The sequence below is a fragment of the Trichomycterus rosablanca genome, chromosome 16 (genome assembly GCF_030014385.1).
Source record: "Trichomycterus rosablanca isolate fTriRos1 chromosome 16, fTriRos1.hap1, whole genome shotgun sequence".
Taxonomy (NCBI): Eukaryota; Metazoa; Chordata; class Actinopteri; order Siluriformes; family Trichomycteridae; genus Trichomycterus; species Trichomycterus rosablanca.
This window is the reverse complement of record NC_086003.1, coordinates 4,637,792-4,656,964: the sequence shown is the minus strand read 5'-3', so window position 1 is coordinate 4,656,964 and position 19,173 is coordinate 4,637,792. Positions and strand designations below refer to the sequence as shown.

Genomic DNA, 19,173 nt, shown 5'->3' with positions numbered 1-19,173 from the left:
TTTTATTTTAATAATACATAATAAATACTGGTACAAACAGCAATCACTATATTACTAAATTAAATGGCAACAGCAATAAGGAGAAACCCTAGTTGACCTAATTGTATCTCTTTAACAAAGGGGACAGGTTGTTAACACCACTGAGACATCTATCTATCCATCCATCCATCCATCCATCCATCTATGTATTAAGTGCAGTAGGATGTGGATTGGGACACAGCCACAGGTTGTAGATGTTTATACCCTACTAGGTTTCCTGTTGACTGGAGATAAAGAGCGAAAACAACGGAACATTTTAATAAAAAATAAAAAATACTGGTTTATTCTCAAGCTTGTTATATTCCTTCAGACTTGGAATGACGTGTAGAGCAAATAGATTGCAAGTGCAGGATTGGGCAGTTTTGGATAAAAGCTGATTAGCTTCAGCTTCATTTTCTTAATTAATCGAAATTATTAAATCCCTGTCTCTGGTTGGCTGACACATGACAAGTGGGATATTCAGCTAGCACACCAGAACTTGGATTCTAAACTTCCCAAGTTCAAATCTCAGCTCTGTTACTAGAAGGCTTACACACAATTGGCACAATTGGCACAATTGGCAGTGCCTGCAGCAAAAGTATTGCCCACTAGTCTGCTGACTGGGAAAAGACCAGACTATAAAGGGGCACAAAGAGTTCCAAACCTCCTCTGGCCTTAAAATCAGCACAAAAACTGTGCACCACAAGCTTTATTGCATGCGCTTCCTAGGGCTGAGCAGCTGCATACAAGCCTCACATCATCAAGCACAATGACAAACTCCGGCTGGAGTGGTGTAAAGCACGCTGCCACTGGACTCAGGAGCGGAGGAAGCCGCCGATAGACTCAGGAGCACTGTAAACATGTTCTGTGGAGTTAAAAATCCCGCTTTGCTATCTGGCAGTCTGATGGACGAGTCTGGGTTTGGTGAATATATAAGACATTCAAAGCTTAATGTGGTGTGACTGATCAAACAGGCAGCAAAAACAGACATACACAGTCTGGTACTGATCTGGTACACAAGTAAATTTATGTGCATATATGCAACAGAACACGACAAAACATTGTATAAAATATTCACATGAGAATGGGGGTAATAACTCCCCAAATCACCAACATGGGCATGGGTGTTTGAAAAGTCTGTTCACGTTCATCTCAATTAACTCAATGATTGCACAGGACCCTATGTGTGGTAAATTTGTGATAAAATATGTGCTATTTGAGGTGGGGTGATGGAGTAAAGGCTCAGAATAGTCCCAACAACAATCATATTTCCTTAATCTTAAAGTGAAAGGCTGATGTCAAGTAACAATGTCTGCCTCCAGGGTGTAGGACCAATAATGGTATGCATAGCTATCTTGAAACTATTATCTGTGTGATTGTATTGCACGGTTGAAAGAACCAGGTGAATGTTTTCCTGCCAAGGATCCCACACTGCAGAATAATAATACTCCTACAGATGCCATAATAAAAATTATTCAAGAGTGGTCTGATGAACACATTGATGCATGGACTAGCCAATCACCAGACTTTAACATCAATGACATTACACCACATGGCCAAAAGTATCTGAACACCTCTTATTATTAAAGTCTGTTTTTTAGCCACGCCCATTGCTGACGGGTGTAAAAATCAAAACATACAAATGAAATACATTTTTCATGCCAAAATTGGGTTAGATGCTCTCCTGATCCAGCATGCCTGTCCCTCTGTGCACAAACCAACAGCAATGAAGACAATGTTTGACAAGTCTGGTGAGGAGGCACCCTGATGACCTGCACAGAGCCCTGACATAAACACAGATAAACCAGATGAGATGAACACCCTTGGATAAACTGGAACAGCAATTCCAAGAGATGCCTGACCCGGATACACTCCAAAATCGTGTGAAGTCTTTCCAAAACAGAGGGCGGTTGCTAGCCGTAGCCTAGTGGTTAAGGTACTGGACTAGTAATCAGAAGGTCGCTGGTTCAAGCCCCACCACTGCCAGGTTACTGCTGTTGGGCCCCTGAGCAAGGCTCTTAACCCTCAATTGCTCAGACTGTGTACTGTAACTCTAATGTCTAAAGTCGCTTTGGATAAAGGCGTCTGCTAAATGCTGAAAATGAAAATGTAAATATACAGAGTAAAGCATGGAGGTGGGAGCATCATGATATGGGGCATGCATTTTGTATACATTTAAAGTTGATATATACACTTAAAAAAAAAAAAGAATGAATATTTGAATAAATTTGCAGATTCGCTTGGCATTTCAACTCTGGAATGCTTTCACTTTCAGCAAAATATAACACACACAAAAATCTGTGTTTACAAACTGATGTAGCTACATACAGTAGTGGACGTTGGATATTACGCGGCCCCGGAACGAGCATATATTAGGTCTGTTATTATGAGTCAGATTGGGGCTGAATATTATACATGTTCCGGGGCCGGTAGATTTACTTTCTTAGACAGCGCTAATCATTGAAGCATAACTTAACGAGCACCAAGACCACCAGGCGGGATGTTTAAACATTGTGTCTGTGTGAAATATCCTGAGTAACAACCTCATATACAGTTTTAACTGGAAAAAAGATGTAAAAACAGAATAAAATGGAATTAAACAACTGAAACGTCAAGGAAAACGTTACGACTCTCCGCTTCACACCGACTACACTGATGCTTCACAACATTACTGCAACATTACACCCAAAATAGCGTTAAATAAACTGCCTTACTCTTGTAAAGTGTATAATCCCACGTTTCCACAGGTCCGTAGCATTCCTAAACCTTTTTGTCCCCCCGAGCAGACAGAAGCGGTTTATCTTCTTCTTTCAGTTCATTCTTGATTCCTACCGAACACACACAGCGCCACCTTTAACAATGGAGTCGTCCGCTCACACATTGTTCGATTCCACGAATCAAGGAGTCAAGTATCGTTATAATGGCTTATCTGGGGAATCGTTTGATTTGAATCAAGGAGTCGGTTCCACACCTGTTTGAGGTTCCACACGGTGGCTCAGTGGGTAGCACTGTCGCCTCACAGCAAGGAGGTCCTGGGTTCGATCCCCAGGTGGGACGGTCCGGGTCCTTTCTGTGTGGAGTTCGCATGTTCTCCCCGTGTCTGCGTGGGTTTCCTCCGGATGCTCCGGTTTCCTCCCACAGTCCAAAGACATGCAAGTGAGGTGACTGTGTTCGATATAACCTTGTGAACTGATGAATCTTGTGTAATGAGTGACTACCGTTTCTGTCATGAATGTAACCAATGTGTAAAACCTGACGTTCAAATCCTAATAAACAAACAAACAAACACAGGGCATTAGACATAGCGTAGTAGTAAGCTACACACCGTAAAAGTTGCCGATACTAATTAGGCAGCAATACTAATTATTTCTACATTTCTATATTTTTTGTATAATATATATTTGGACTATTTGTACTTTTTTGTAACTAATGTGGCTGAGCAGTCACTAAAGCATTTCACTGCCAGCAGTACTGTGTATGACAAATAAACCTTGATTTGATTTTTGATTTGAATATTTTAGGCACACTCACTGCTAACCATTTGGGCAAGAACAGCTCCTCAGGTGTACCCAGCCACCTCTAGCCTCTAACTGTTACTGTAATGCTTTATTCTTTACAGTTCGTCATTAAAACTACAATAAATGCATATTTCCAATCACTAATTCATTCATACTTTTTACCTCTTTGTCCTGATCATGGTCGGGATGGATCCAGCATCACTTGTACATAATGACCGCAAGACAGGACTACACCTTGAACAGGGTGGCAGTCCATTTCAGGGCAATACAGACTAGCACAATTACTCATTAACACCTGTGGGCAATAAGAAACAGTGTATTTTTTCTGCATGTCTTGGCAATGTGGCTGAACCAAAGAAAAACATGAGGAACCTTTGGTGCTGTCATGGTGAGAACATGCCAATCTCAGTGACACACTTAGTCAAAGACAGTGACAAGCTCATGGTCAGGTGTCCTAAAACTTCTGGCCATATAGTGTATTTAAGATCTGTGCTCCTCTAGTTGTTTTGTTCAGTGGACAGTCTGTAACATGTTGATATCCATTTACCTTTATGGCATGACTTGCAATGGTGACTGAATTTAATGCAAGCGATTGAGGGTTAAGAGCCGTGCTCAGGAGCCCAGCAATGGCAGGTGACAGTGGTGGGGCTTGAACCAGCCACCTTCCGAACACTACCACTACTCATATGACTCAAAGAAAGAATATAAAGACAATGAACCCTTGTCAAGTAACCGATCCAGACATTTAACAGTCGTACAAATGACTAATAATCCAAACCACTTAGTTTCAAATAGTTTATTTGAAATATTACAATAATTCACAATGGTGCTACTGAATTCCAAAGCCCGTTAACAAGGATCAGGCAATAACATCGCTCGAAAGATCACCATATGCACATAATTATAGTTTCCAGTAGAAAAATACAAAACCACAGGCTTTTTATGTCAGCAAAATTAATACAAGATGACAGACAATAAAAAAAAAGAATATTTTGAACCTTTGGTAATGAAAATGAAGCAGAACTACCAATCAATACCCAAGTGTCAAGACCATTCTACCTTCGTAACAAATAAACTGCTGTTTATTCAATAGAGAGCAGTGGTTCTCAAACCTTTTCATCAACTGGGCCAAATAGACCGCAACAGTTAGCAACAGCTCATCTTGACGACTGAATATATGCAGTAAGGTAAAGAAATAACAGGTCCTAAGATGATCCACGGGCCAAAGTTTGAGAACCCTAGTACATAACGAGTAGTGAACAGAACTACATACATAATATACAATGTTTTTAATGATTAAGGCATGGTGTTAAAAAGAGTAAGCAAGCACATGCTTGGCACCAGTTCTAATTTTGCTCAAGCCATCTTATATGGCATTGTCTTGTTTGCTACATTAGGCAATGTTGAGTTGAGCATACATACTAGCTTAGTGGTTTTGACCAAATCAGTTCTGTAAACGTTGTCTCATCTCTGCATATTAGACATAGCATAACGTCTCACAAAGGGGCATGTATTGAAATATACATATGAAATAGTTGCCCTTTTATTCTGTCAACCACAACCCTTGTAGCCTTTATTTTGTTACTTTTGAGATGCTGCATTATGACACAGTGATTTTCTTACAAAATAAGTTCCTAGCCTCATAGCCTCAAGTCAGACCAGTTTTCTAATGAGATTTGACTCCTGGAGTAACTTGTAAAGGATTTTGTTTTAAAGTTGTGTGGAAAATTAGTTTTACCAGGGCCGGGCCAAACCAAGTTTGAATATTATAGGCCTTTATGTCACCTGAGGATGAAGGACAGAGCTCAAAGTAGCTGTGGAGGTGTAAGCAGGCTGTGTCACACATTACTGTACTGAGTATGTCTAATTAGTAAAATATCAATAATATGTCCACACACAGGATGCAGTTTGGGATTTTTGTTATAATTATGGATATAAGCAGTATATCAATAAGATGTAAGCAATAAGAAGTAAACCAGTGCATTAAAACACCTGAAAGAACTGAATCAAATGGTAAGCCTATTCAGCAATAGTCATTGTCTTATTTAATAAAATTGAAGTCACTGATTTTCTTGTGTATAGGTAAAATAATTATGGGATTTAAAGCCCTGGTTTTAACGCTAATCAATAGCATGTGACCTGTGGATGTGAATAATCATCAATAATTTCCCCTCTGTTTCACATGTTGCTCCATCCATGGTGGGGCTGGCAGCACATAGAAACAATAACGGGCATCACATGGTAGCACATTCATTCACTCACACTAAAGTGCAAGAAAAGCTGGTCCACTTTCTAACAGTGAATAGAAGTCAGGATCAAACCCAGTCAGCCATCATGTCACCCATCTTAGTATATAGCCCATCTTATTAAATATAAAATAAAATACAGTGTTTGGGTGGCAGAGAACTCTAACGCACTAGGCCACCACAGATGAGACTTGAATCTCGACTTGACGTGTACACCGATCAGCCATAACAATAAAACCACCTCCTTGTTTCTACACTCACTGTCCATTTTACCAGCTCCTCTTACCATATAGAAGCACTTTGTAGTTCTACAATTAGACTGTAGTCCATCTATTTTTCTGCATGCTTTGTTAGCCCAATTTTATGCTGTTCTTTAATGGTCAGGTCCCCCACAGGACCACTACAGCTCACTGTCACTGCTGGACTGAGAAGAGTCCACCAACCAAAAAAATATCCAGCCAACAGCGCCCAGTGGGCAGCGTCCTATGACCACTGATACAGGTCTACAAGATGACCAACTCAAACAGCAGCAATAGATGAGCGATCGTCTCTGACTTTACATCTACAAGGTGGACCAACTAGGTAGGAGTGTCTAATAGAGTGGACAGTGAGTGGACACGGTATTTAAAAACTCCAGCAGCGCCGCTGTGTCTGATCCACTCATACCAGCACAACACACACTCACACACCAGCACCATGTCAGTGTTACTGCAGTGCTGAGAATGATCCACCACCTAAATAATACCTGCTCTGTGGGGGTCCTGACCATTGAAGAACAGGGTGAAAGCATGTAGGTATGTAGAGAAACAGATGGACTACAGTCAGTAATTGTAGAACTACAAAGTGCTTTTATATGTAGCTGATAAAATGCACAGTGTGTGTAGAAACCAGGAGATGGTTTTAATGTTATAAATAAAGAATAAAAAAGCCACCATACTACGCAACATTTCTATTTAAATGTCTAAAAATTCAAACCCATGCCTAATTATTCCACACCCGTTTGAGATATGGGTGCTCTGAAAATGTATAGATGTAAAACATACAGGTGAAACATCTATGCTTCTTACATTACATTAAAAATAATAACTCATGTTGACACAGGAAAATACACGACACGCCACGTACCCATGCACTTCTGCACACACACACAAAGAAAACACAGGGCATAGAAAATCTTCAAAGCGTATCTTTTTTTGTTTGAGCCAAAGATGGACAAAAGCCGACAGACAACATACCAGGATTAATAATCAAACATGATGAAACGTTTACATTAAACATACACAGAAACAGTTGCTACTGGAATTACAGAGAATCACAGTATATTGAACCTGGATCAGAAACAGATTCCATCTTTACTGGAGTCTCAACTCACTAACACGCATAATTAATTTCCCCTAGAGTGCCAGTTCTTTCTTTAATATGTTGAATTGTTTAAAAAAACACATTTGGGCCATAAATACTACGGCACGGTGGCTCAGTGGGTAGCACTGTCACCTCACAGCAAGAAGGTCCTGGGTTTGGTCCCCAGGCGGGGCGACACAGTCCGGGTCCTTTCTGTGTCTTCGTGGGTTTCCTCCGGGAGCTCCGGTTTCCTCCCACAGTCCAAAAACATGCAGTAAGGTTAATTGGAGACACTGAATTGCCTTGTAAGTGAATGGGTGTGTGTATGTGTGTGTGTCTGCCCTGCAATGGATTGGCGCCCCATCCATGGTGTTAGTGTGTGCCTTGCGCCCATTGAAAAGCTACCCCACCCCCCCACCCCCCCACCCCCACGACCCTAATTGGATAAGCGGTTAAGACAGTGAGTGAGTGAAGGAGAATAGGATTAGGCCTCAAAGCGAGACTAAGACAGGGACGAATCCTGTAAACATCCAGTACAGGGAGATATAACTATTTAACCTTTTATATATTAATTTGACTTTCAGAATTAATAAATATATATATATATATATATTATATAATCATAGAGAAATATATGTTAGATATGTATTCAAACACTATTAAAAATGTATACACTTGGCCGGGTATCCTAACAGGCACGACCGGCTGTGCCTGAGGGAGGGAGATTCAAGTTCACAGCGTGTTGCTCAATTCATTTACATTTGTGACATTTAGCAGACACTTTTATCCAAACCTACTTGTAATTATGACTAAATGCAGTTGAAGAAATTAAGGGTCAAGGGCCTTGCGCAGGGGCCCAACGTACTGGAATAGTAATTGAAAGGTCGCTGGTACTGCCAGGTTGCCACTGTTGGGCCCTTGAGCAAGGCCCCTAATCTTCAATTGTTTTAACAATATACTGTCACAGTACTGCATGTCACTTTGGATAAAAGCGTCTACTAAATGCCAAGAATGCAAATGTAAACTTGGTGGTAGTGGGGCTTGAATCGGCAACCTTCTGATTACTAGTCCAGTGCTTTACATGATGTAGCCTTCTGTGGGAGTCCGCCGATAAAAAGATGCAACCAGCTACCTAACGTGTCCAAGGAGACATCTCATAGGGCAGACATGTCAAACTCAAGGCCCGCAGGCCACATCCGGCCCAAGGTACAATTATATCTCACCCGCCAGTATATAAGACGAACACCATTGATACTACAAGTCCCAGAATGCACTGCAACAGCAGGCATGCCAAGACGTAGAAGCCCACCTGCACCTTTCCTTCACTCTATTGCACATTCATTCAAGATCAGAAGTCTGTCTGTTTGGAAGCAGATGCCTAATGAAAAAAACCCAAACAAAGAAGTCGTCTCACTGATGCACACCTTTACTCCATCTTGAGAGTTACCACAGCACAGAACATTACTCCAAACATTGATGAACTGGCGGGCAAGAAAAGGTGCCAAACATCTGGCTCTAGCACATATTCATAAAAATGAATGTAGCCAACCTATTTGCACTTTATTGACTATTCTGTTTATCTTGTTTAATATACGGTGATCCTGTTTGGCTCTCAGTTTTTAAGTTTGGTTCTCTCTTTGATTGAGTTTGACACCTCTGGCATAGGGGGATTGGCAATAGTTAGATTGGGAAAAATATGGGGAAAATCCAAAAAACTGCTATATATTGTATATACTTCAAAGGTTAAACAGAAATAAATCAACTTCTATGTATAAGGTTTTCAGGGACAAATTATCAGACAATACTAAACAAGCTAAACACAAAACATCATTGTCAATACAGCTGGTTTAAAAAACAACAAGTGAAAAGTTCATGGAACCATAACCCGTCCCCAGACAGACATTACGCACCACACAATATTTCACAACATGCTTTCAGACTAATATTAAGGAAGGTAAAAGAGCAGCCAGAAGTTACTTAAAGTTAAAGTTGCCAGACAACCTGAAAGCAGCAAGAACAACAGTTACACCGATATTACTGCATCATCATTGTTCATATTTATAAGCACAGAGTTAAAAGACAATGTGTTTTAAATGGAAACAAACTGGAAATATATCACACAGAAGTGGTTGAATAATTGTTTCTTCTCTCTGTATTTGGGGGTTTAATAGACACATTGCTGGTTGGTTGTGGTTAACATAATTTGTATCATGTCCCGGATGCAGGGTTAATTTCAGGTATATATTCATTTTCTTATTTTATTCCATTGTTTAACGATTGTTTTAATTAATAAAAGTTTAGAGTTTGAGCAGTAAATTCTACGAGCTTGTCCGATGTCAGGTTTTTCGTTTAAAGGTTTTTATTTTTCCTCTCGATGTGCTTAGAACTATTTGCCACGTATTAGGAACATTTACTGGCACAGTGAAGCAGTATTTCTGTCCTTGTTTTTACGGTACTTTAGGCAGGTCTTGACTTGAAAGCATTCACTGCGCTGCTGCCTTCGGGTAGATTTTAGGCACACAGTCCTTAAAACCATTTAATATGAGCCTGGTAACAGGTACTGGGGGACTCTAAATTTTGTCATGTTTCTAAAGCATCCTTGGGCTGAGAGGGGCAGTATAAAACTGTGACCAACTAGATTTCATTTATATACAGACAAATAAAAATGATGTTTTCTTATTTAAAAAGATGATTGTAGGCTACTTGTGGGCAAATTACCATGGTATAAAGTAGTGGTCTTAACCTATTTATTAGTTGGGCTGCAACGATGGCAGAAGCAGGTCTCACATGCTACACGTGTATGGCCTTATTGGGCAGCACAACTGTGTCACATGCTACAGGTCAAGAACACCAATAAAATACTATTAATGTTGGAGTTTTAATGTATTAAAAAATAAGTATTTAAAAAGAAACACATCTCTCACACCCTGAGCATATCACATTCTCAAGATACAAGGGATCTTCAAAAAGTTTCCGTACTTTTATATTTTGGTTGTAAATGATAAGGGTGGGAGGAGTATTAATCGGTCGTGTCTGAGAGACTGAGAGATGCTTATAGTCCAGATTTAGCGCCATCTGATTTCCTCCTATTTGGACACTCAAAGAAGCTTTAAGGGGAAGAAGATTTTCATGTGATGATGATGTGAAAGCAGCGGTGCATTAGTGGCTACACGCTCAACCAAAAACATTTTTTTTTATAGCTGATGCCATTAAAAAGTTGGTATGACGCTGGGAAAAATTACCGTGTAGAAAAGTGATGTCCTTTGTTTTGGAATTTTTAAAAAAACACAGTTTAAAAATGTGTGGGAACTTTTTGAAGAACCCTCGTACTTGCTGGAGGTCATGATGCAGATGACCACTGAAGTGACCAAGACACTACAAGCTTAATTGATGTCTTTTCTAATATTCGGTCATGCCTTCTTTCATGAGTCCCAGCACTAACCCTGTTAGTTATGAACTCCACCAGTATGTAACCCACTTTGTTAAAAAAGCATCCCACAAATTTTCATTTCATTGAGATCCAGTCTTCCGTCACACTTGTTGAAGCCACTCCACGACATGAACTCAACCCCCCATCGCACTGTCCCCCCATTGCTGCACATTGCTTTTATATATATTACATTTGTTGAGGGGGCCCAAGCATTTTTTGCACTGGGGCCCATGAGCTCCTAGTTACGCCACTGATCTTGGAACATGAAAACCTGGTGATCTCTCTACATAGATGCATTTTACATCATCCCACGCTCCCAAGAAGAGGGCATGTCTAAATTCTTAGATGCCTTAATTCTGAGTGATAATCTGACTGAATAATGAGGGAGCGTCCGATGCTTCCTTAGGCGTGAAGGCAATCCCAGCATTCAGTGCAGCACAAGTTTTCTCAGAATAAAACATTACATTAACATGGCAAACGAATGGAGTTCTTTTAAATGTAATTAAACGCTCATTGATGTTTAATTAATATAAAGGTGTTATTATAAAAGTGTTATTTATTTGCAAATTCAGTCTTGTCAGTGACAATTTAATAGTTTTCGGGACACGGAGGGAGATGTTAGCTGGCATGCTAGCGGGTTGTGCCACCTCAGCCCATTGGTTTAAACTCCGTTAGCTTAGGAAGTTGAAACTGCAGTGATGTAATCTCTGTCTAATTAGTGTGTCTAAAATAATCTGCCTTATTAGAATCCTCTCTACTTAAGCAGCTGCACAGATAGGTAGTAGGCAGCTCACTAGGTTTTCAGACAGACCCTATGTTTCTTCCTGCTTGGACAAGAAGAACAGCAGCAACATGTGATCAACCCCAGAACAATAGTGAACCTGTCACTTTGTGTCATTAGCGTAGAGGCAAGACCAGAACTCATCAGACTTCATGACACTTTTCCAGTTAACAAAGGAAAAGAAAGCAAGGAAAGGAAACTCCTCTCCAGCATGATTCCGATTCGACCCTTTGGCATCTTGGAACGTATGAAAGACAAGGTTTGTTTCTGCTCGGACAAGAAGCACAAGCAGCGTGGTATGAATTGGAATTTCTCGACAGACACGTTGATGTAAAGCAGAAGACACTATGAGGTCTTCTGAGAAACTCTGCTCTAGCAAGAGTGAGATTCGATTATTGTCACTTTCCGCTTGGACAAAGAGCACCAAAGGAACATGTAATCGATCTAAATTTTCCATAGAGGTGCTGATTTCTATTCATTTCTATTTAGGCAGCTTGTTTTGTGTGCAAGTATTTTGTGCAAAGCTCTCTTTGGGTTAACTTTGCTCTGGCATCTTGCAGTGATTCCTACATGGGTGTTTTAATGTGCTAGCCCATCACCATGAGAGTATGAAGAGGCAGAGTTGAAGTCTTGGTGGTGCAGGTGCTCTGCAGACACAGTTGACCGTATCTGAGAAAGGAAAGGCTGGACTAACCTCCCTGTTACAACAGCCTGCCTCCTTACTACAGCCTGATCATGTCCCTAAATGAGCGGTGTTGAGAATCCACCACTGGTTTGTGACAAGTCCAGCGTGTGCTAGCTTGCGACCCTTCTCAGCCACTGTGGGTGTTGTGCATGCTGAGAGAGCTGCCAAGACTGCGAGAAATGATTTTGCCACAGTGATTTTCCTCTTTCGAACCATTTTACGCAACTGTGTTATAAGGTACGACAACTGACTTCCCACTTTTAGGCTACATTTAGCAAAATGTGCAAAACTACAAACATTAGAATAAGGTGTGTAATAAGGTGGTGAATGCAACTCAATTCTTGTCCCGGAAGCTTATGATGACAGTGACTGGATATATTTAAAAAGGAATAAGTTCTATTTGTATTCTGATTTGTGGCCAAAAGTATGTGGACATCTCGTATCTTGTTTGACGTCCTTTTCTTCCAAAACCATGAGCGTGGAGCTGGCCCTCTATTTGATGTTAAACTTTTAAAGGAAGGAATTTCAAATGTGTCTGTGTCACATTTATCCCAATAGTGTTCAAAGGGATTCAAATCAGGACAGCCCAGGCCATTGGAGTTCTTCCAAACCAAAGTCAAAAGTCATTCCATGTCTTTATGGAAGTCTTTTTGTGCACAGTCAAGCTAAAAGAAAAAAAGACTAATTAGAAATGGTGTCCTCATACTTTTGGCCATATAGGGTACCATTCAAGCACTCAATACCCAAGGCGGAAATGCAACCATCTTGCTTCTTCATCCATCTGAAGAGCGATGAGTACTTTTTGCCATCCAATAACAACAAGCTACAATGTATAGCGGGCAAAATCGCCAACAATACGTTCTTAAAAAGGCCGTTTCTTTTAGGACGTCTCTTAGGAAATGCTGACCCAGAAGACCAGCCTTGGCTACTGAAACTTCCTGTGAAAACTTGTGAAACTTTCATCTCACAGCATCTCAGCTGCTTTTCCTCTCAGAAGATTTCTTCAACCCACAGTAGTTCAGGAGTGCTACCATAACGAGGCACTGATAAACTCATTCTCTGTGCAAGTCCAGTGTTTTATAGCTCACCAAGAAGCAAAAAAGATCAAGTTTAATATAGTTTAAATCCAAAGGAAAATGGAAAGATCTCTACAAATAGTTTTGGTCGTATTTGGATGTGAGGCAACGCCTGGAGTGTCCAGCAGAGGAGGCTGCAGATAGACAGGGACATTTTTCAAGGTCGTCTTCTATGTCATGCTGGTGTTGATGCTGGAGTTGTTACTGCTACAGCTTTCCTCGTAAGTTGGAGGGGGTTCTGGGAAAGAAAAGGAAGAGAAAGATATTATGAAGGGTTTTTTGGGTTATTCGGACCAATTGAAATGCCTAGTTGGACCAAATGGCTCGATGGTACAAAAAATTCTAACTGACAAAGTTGGAAAACTTTATTTAGGGTGACCAAGTTTGGTTTTTAAAAAAGGGGACACTTGGCAGGATGGCAGCATGGGCCAGACAGACACCTGCACTGGGTTAAAAGTTTGGTTCAGTAATTGGCAGCATTTATGGTCTGATAATCTTATTCCTTTCAATTCAGCGTTTAGCCCTAAATAATAATAACAACAAATAAAACAGTTTATTAGTGTCACAAATCAAGCCTCTTCGTGCTCCTGGAGCTCATGTTAATGTGCTAGGCACGCCAGGAGCACATGCTGGGGGCGGTCTTGTTTTTGGTTCCTTTGCAAGGATTGGTCAATAAAGCTAAGGATCAGCTTCACTGACCAATCCTTGCAAAGGAGCCAAAAACAAGACCGCCTCCATCATGAGCTCCTGGTGTACCTGGCACATTAACATGAGATCCAGGAGCATGAAGAGGCTTGATTTGTGACACTAACTATCGCCTTCAGTCACAGACACTCACTTCTGTAATTCTCTCTGAATGACAAGAGCCAATCTAAAATGCCCCTCTATTTTCTTAACTAGAGACAGTCTGACCTGGGCAGTGTTGCTGTAGCTTCATATTTTATTCACCTCTTTTCACTGACTGAACTTCACTCAAGGTTTGTTTAGTACCTTTGAGACTGCCTTGTATTTTTCTCTAGATCTGGAATTTTCTACAATTAATTTACACATTGGACAGTCACTACTATACTGATAGACCTCAAAGTTTAACTACCATACTGATAGACCTCTAGGTTCAACTACCATACTAATAGACCTCAAGTAGCAAATCCAGACTGATTCACTAACCAGGTGGGTACTCGCTGTTACTGTATTCCGGAGGCAGAATGAGAGGGCAGGTGGTGGGCACAGGCGTTGCATTACCATCGGTGAAATAGGGAATGGTGGCCCCCGTCGAGACGCAGAAGAGAGGCGCGGAGCTCTCGCCCGACTGGCCGGGCTGACTCTGAGGGACAGCCTGAGCCGGCGCGTGACTGAATGCCCCGGGGGACATGGGCACGGCCTGGCATGTGGGGTCCTGCTGAGAGTGACTCTTGGTGGGAATCTCCTCGCTGTCTAGTCCACTCGCACCCTGAAAATCTTCTTGGTCATCCTCAGCCGGCGGCGCACTCGGGAGCACCGGTCCAGGGCTAAGGCTGGGCATGACGGGCAGAGGCTGAAGAGGACTCGGGACAGGGGGAGGCCTGGAGGGAGTCAGGTTGACAGCAATGTTTCCGATGTAGATGGGCAGAGTTACGGCCGTCTCTGGAGATTTTAGTGAAACCTTTGGGAGTAAAAATAAATAAATAAAATAAAATTTCTAAATAAATACACAAGGAATCAAATCAATATAGAGCACACAAAGGGTGGTAGTGTAACTATAATATGGGTAGTGTACTATTTACACATACTGTAGAGTGCGATTTGAAATACAGCCCATTTTAGTTACTGTAATTTCGTTAAACTCGGCCTTTAAAATGCACTAATTGGCTTAGAAATCAGGTCCCCAGGAGAGAATTTGGCCTCATAAGATCTCTCAGTGGGTATTTATTAGGCACCCTGGTCTTCTTTCACGTCTTCCAACATGCAGAAGGTAGATTTGTCTGCTTTTATTTCCCCTTAGTTGTAATTGACTTAACGTGTAATAGTGTGTTGCCTGATTTGCAGTTCCACTTAGTCCAAATCTGTGTCCTACATGTTAAAAATCCTAAACCACTGTCCCAAGAACTGCCTTTTGCACCCTTGCACACTTACAGCTTTGTGATCCACAGGTTCTTTCAACCCTCAACATGAAGTGCACCCTCTAAACCCCAAAATTCCAAATCAAACCGAAAATTAAACGCGTCATACATAATTTTGACCACCAGGTGGCGCCAATGTATTGAGGGCCATAATACATTAACACCTACTATGTTGCTGTGCGGCACCCACTCTACCAGCTGCGCCAGTGTAACTTTAAGGAAAAGTGAGTACATAGTGATGACATAGGAGAAATGACAGTACATTAAAAAGCCTGTTATACGCCACAAGTTACTCGCCTGGAATCAGTCTGATATAACACTACATTAAATCTACTCTTTTGATCCTATCTTTTTTTTTTTCATCCAATCCAGTAATAGCCAATTGTAGTATCTTCATCTCCACTGGTTGTTTGAGTTACTGTAAACAGCCTGGTAGCTTAATCCAGACTGAGCATTACAGCTTCTTTCGTCATTAAGCTTTTTCCACCTGCAGAACTGCTGCTTCCTGGATGTTTTTTGCACCTTTTTTGCATTTTCCCCAATTTTCCTCCCAATCTAGTCGTATCCAATTATCCAATTGCATTACGCTTCCTCTCTACAGATGCTGATCCCCACAGCTGATCAAAGAGAGCAGGGGCTGTCGCGCGTCCTGTCTGACATGCACACAGCTGTGGATCGCTTCTTGTCACACACTGCCATCTGTGATCAGCTGCCCCTATGTAGGCGCCTCAACCAGTCAGCACGGGCCACACTTGCCCCAGAGACAAGGAACCCCGTTTTAGGGATTGTCCCTCCCCATACAGACGCACAGCCAATCTTGTGTCTGTGTGGATGCCCGGCCGGCTGATAGCAGAGCTGAGATTCAAACTCGAGAGCTCAAGATCTCAGCACTTGTGGGCTAGAGTGTTTTACCGATGCGCCACCCGATAGTAAACAGATTTTATAGTAATTCTATATAGGTTCTAATCCTAAATGCTGGAACATTCTTCACTGCCATAATTTTATAAACCATACAAATCGTTATACTATACTAATAAATACTATAATATAATAATTATTACTCTGCCATCATAGGAAATCTTATTACTCAGATCATATACACATTAAACTAACCTGGATAAAGTATTCAATGTCTATAAGGCTGCAGCCAGTTAGTGAAGACTGAGGCAGGGCCGGTACGATGATCTGTTCCCTCCATTCGGCATGTTTACCCCCTTTGACGCCCGCCCCCTCCACTTCCGCTATGGTCCGCAGATCAAACAGCGGCCGCTTCATCTTATAGGTCACTTTCTGTATAAGAGAAAACAGCAAAAATAATCAAAAAATCTATAAATACAAACTCCTGTGTCTGAGATGTCAGCTCTGGTGTGCTAGCATGTAGGATCCCATTTTATCATGTGACCACGGAATGTAAACACGTCATCCCACCTGTATGAGACTGGCTAGCACATAGCCCGTGTCTTTTCCGGATTTGTTGTGGATCTGGGTGGTCAGATTGATGATTTGGCCAGGCGTGTACCCTCTCAGATCACTGCAGGCCTTAAGCATCAGGGTCCCCGTCTTCACTAGGAAGTAGGTGAACTTCTTAGTCATCATAGCACAACTGGGTTGCTGGAAGAAAAAGGAATTGTGGGTCATGAGATTTAATTATGAAAAAACATTTATAAAATGATATTTATAGCAGACTATGTAGTTGAAAGTATGTGGACACCTGATCATAAGCTTGTTAAACATTTCTTTTCGAAAACATAGCACATATTATAAAGTTGGCCCCATATTTTTCAGCTATGTCAGCTCTTCTGGAAGAACTTTTATAAGAGTGTGTCTGTGGAAATTTGTGTCCATTCAGTAAAAGAGTAAAGCCAGACACTGAAGTTGGATAAGATGGACTGTCCAGCATTGGACATTACATTTCAGGGCTCTGTCAAGTCATCTTTTTTAAGACTTTGCTTTGTCAGCAGGGGCACAGTCATGCTGGAACAGGAAAAGGCCTTCCTTAATCTATGCCCACAGGCCTTCCATACAGCCTAAATGAGAAGCATATGATTTCTTTTATGTAACTGATTTAATACACCTGCAAGCAATGGGTGTGGCTAAAAAACCCAAACAGTAATTAGAAGGGATGTCCACATACTTTTTGCCATATGATGTATTAAATAATAAGAATATTATAACTGTAAAAATAATAATAATACAGGGGACAACTTTGTATTAATGGTCATGGTTTTGGAATAAAACGTCCAACAAACTCTTAATAAGGTGTCCACATACTTTAGGCCATGTAGTGTTTTTGTTCATTTACCAAATGTACATTTCTAATATATTTGTACTTGTCTTACCTCTATGTCAAGCACTTCGTTGAGGTTCAGGGAATTGAGTAGGTAGAAGGGTCTCTGGGCCTTGTAGTCCTTAGAGAAGCGCGGTGTGTCTATTACAGCCCTGATTCTGTACATCACCTTCCCGAACGGACCCTCGAAAGAGGTGGGAGCATGAGCTGAGAATGAAAGAATGATAAACGATAAATGAACTGGGTAAAGCATTTATAATAAATAAAAAAAAACATTCTGGTCCCACAGGACCCCCACAGAGCAGGTATTATTTAGGTGCTGGATCATTCTCAGCACTGCAGTGACACTGACATGGTGGTGGTGTGTTAGTGTGTGTTGTGCTGGTATGAGCGGATCAGACACAGCAGCGCTGCTGGAGTTTTTAAACACTGTGTCCACTCACTGTCCACTCTATTAGACTTTCCTACCTAGTTGGTCCACCTTGATGATGGCTCATCTATTGCTGCTGTTTGAGTTGGTCATCTTCAAGATCTTCATCAGTGGACACAGGACGCTGCCTACAGGCGCTGTTGGCTGGATGTTTTTGGTTGGTGGACTATTCTCAGTCCAGCAGTGACAGTGAGGTGTTTAAAAACTCCAGCAGCGCTGCTGTGTCTGATCCACTCATACCAGCACAACACACACTAACACACCAGCACCATGTCAGTGTCACTGCAGTGCTGAGAATCATCCACCACCCAAATAATACCTGCTCTGTAGTAGTCTTGGGAGAGTCCTGACCATTGAAGAACAGGGTGAAAGAGGGCTAACAAAGCATGCAGATAAACAGATGAACTACAGGCAGTAATTGTAGAACTACAAAGTGCTTCTATATGGTAAGTGGAGCTGATAAAATGGACAGTGTGTGTAGAAACAAGAAGTTGGTTTTAATGTTATTGTTGATCGGTGTATATCTTATCTATTAGACATGTGTTATTGACATTTAAAAAAAAAGTTTGCTTTTTAAAAGAGTGTGTTTACCACATTATACATCAAAAATCCACACCACGCTAAAGTATGACCTGACATTTTACTAAACGTTAAGTCCAAAAGTCTAAAATTAAATTAAAACAGACTCTAAAAAGTTAAAGGAACAGTGATCTATAATTTAGAGCCAGACTGGGGGTAATTAGTTCGAGCTGGATATAGCACCGTCGCTGGATGACATCTATGTGATTTAAAAGCTCTTTTTTCTCAACTCGGACTCGACAGTGAATAGAGGAGCTCGTTTAGTTGAGCTAATAATGGAGGAGGATGACAACGACAAACAGGAAAGTGAGGAAAGAACATGAAGCACCAACATCAGGTTGAAATGATCTGGGAAACTTGATGTTATAACTGGACATCAAAGGAAGGCAAAGAAATGTGAACGACAACAAACGACCATTAAGTACAAAAGGTCGACAAATTAAAGGAAAACCCAATCCCATTTGTTGTGCTGAGTCTCTAGACAATGGAACTTTGGATTTCCGATCTCCAGTTAGGAAAAAACAATAAAAAACGCCCCCCAACTGGGAATTTGTACCATGGTTACGTTTACACGCGAAGATTTTCTCACAATCTAACTGAGGTGTTTATGTTCACTTTACTCAACAATCTGATATAAATCTACGTTTTCAAGTACAGTACAAGTAATTTACATTCACATTTTT

At 41.1% G+C, this 19,173-nt stretch overlaps 2 protein-coding genes across 3 annotated transcripts in view; both read right to left on the bottom strand.

Moving 5' to 3' along the window:
* The window catches only part of ehmt1b (euchromatic histone-lysine N-methyltransferase 1b), a 37,575-nt gene extending 34,668 nt beyond the window's left edge, over positions 1-2,907 (bottom strand). For both annotated transcript variants that reach the window (XM_063011082.1, XM_063011083.1), the window contains exon 1: positions 2,733-2,907. The gene's annotated coding sequence lies outside the window, so the exon portion shown is untranslated. The remainder of the gene's footprint in view (positions 1-2,732) is intronic.
* Positions 2,908-11,067: 8,160 nt separating this feature from the next.
* Positions 11,068-19,173, bottom strand: part of arrdc1b (arrestin domain containing 1b) — a 37,878-nt gene continuing 29,772 nt past the window's right edge. Inside the window, exons 4-8 of the mRNA XM_063011720.1 lie at positions 17,534-17,688; positions 16,623-16,805; positions 16,308-16,484; positions 14,263-14,737; positions 11,068-13,333 (exon numbers count right to left, since the gene is read on the bottom strand). Coding sequence (XP_062867790.1) covers positions 13,266-13,333; positions 14,263-14,737; positions 16,308-16,484; positions 16,623-16,805; positions 17,534-17,688 — 1,058 coding nt within the window. The 3' untranslated portion in view covers positions 11,068-13,265. The remainder of the gene's footprint in view (positions 13,334-14,262; positions 14,738-16,307; positions 16,485-16,622; positions 16,806-17,533; positions 17,689-19,173) is intronic.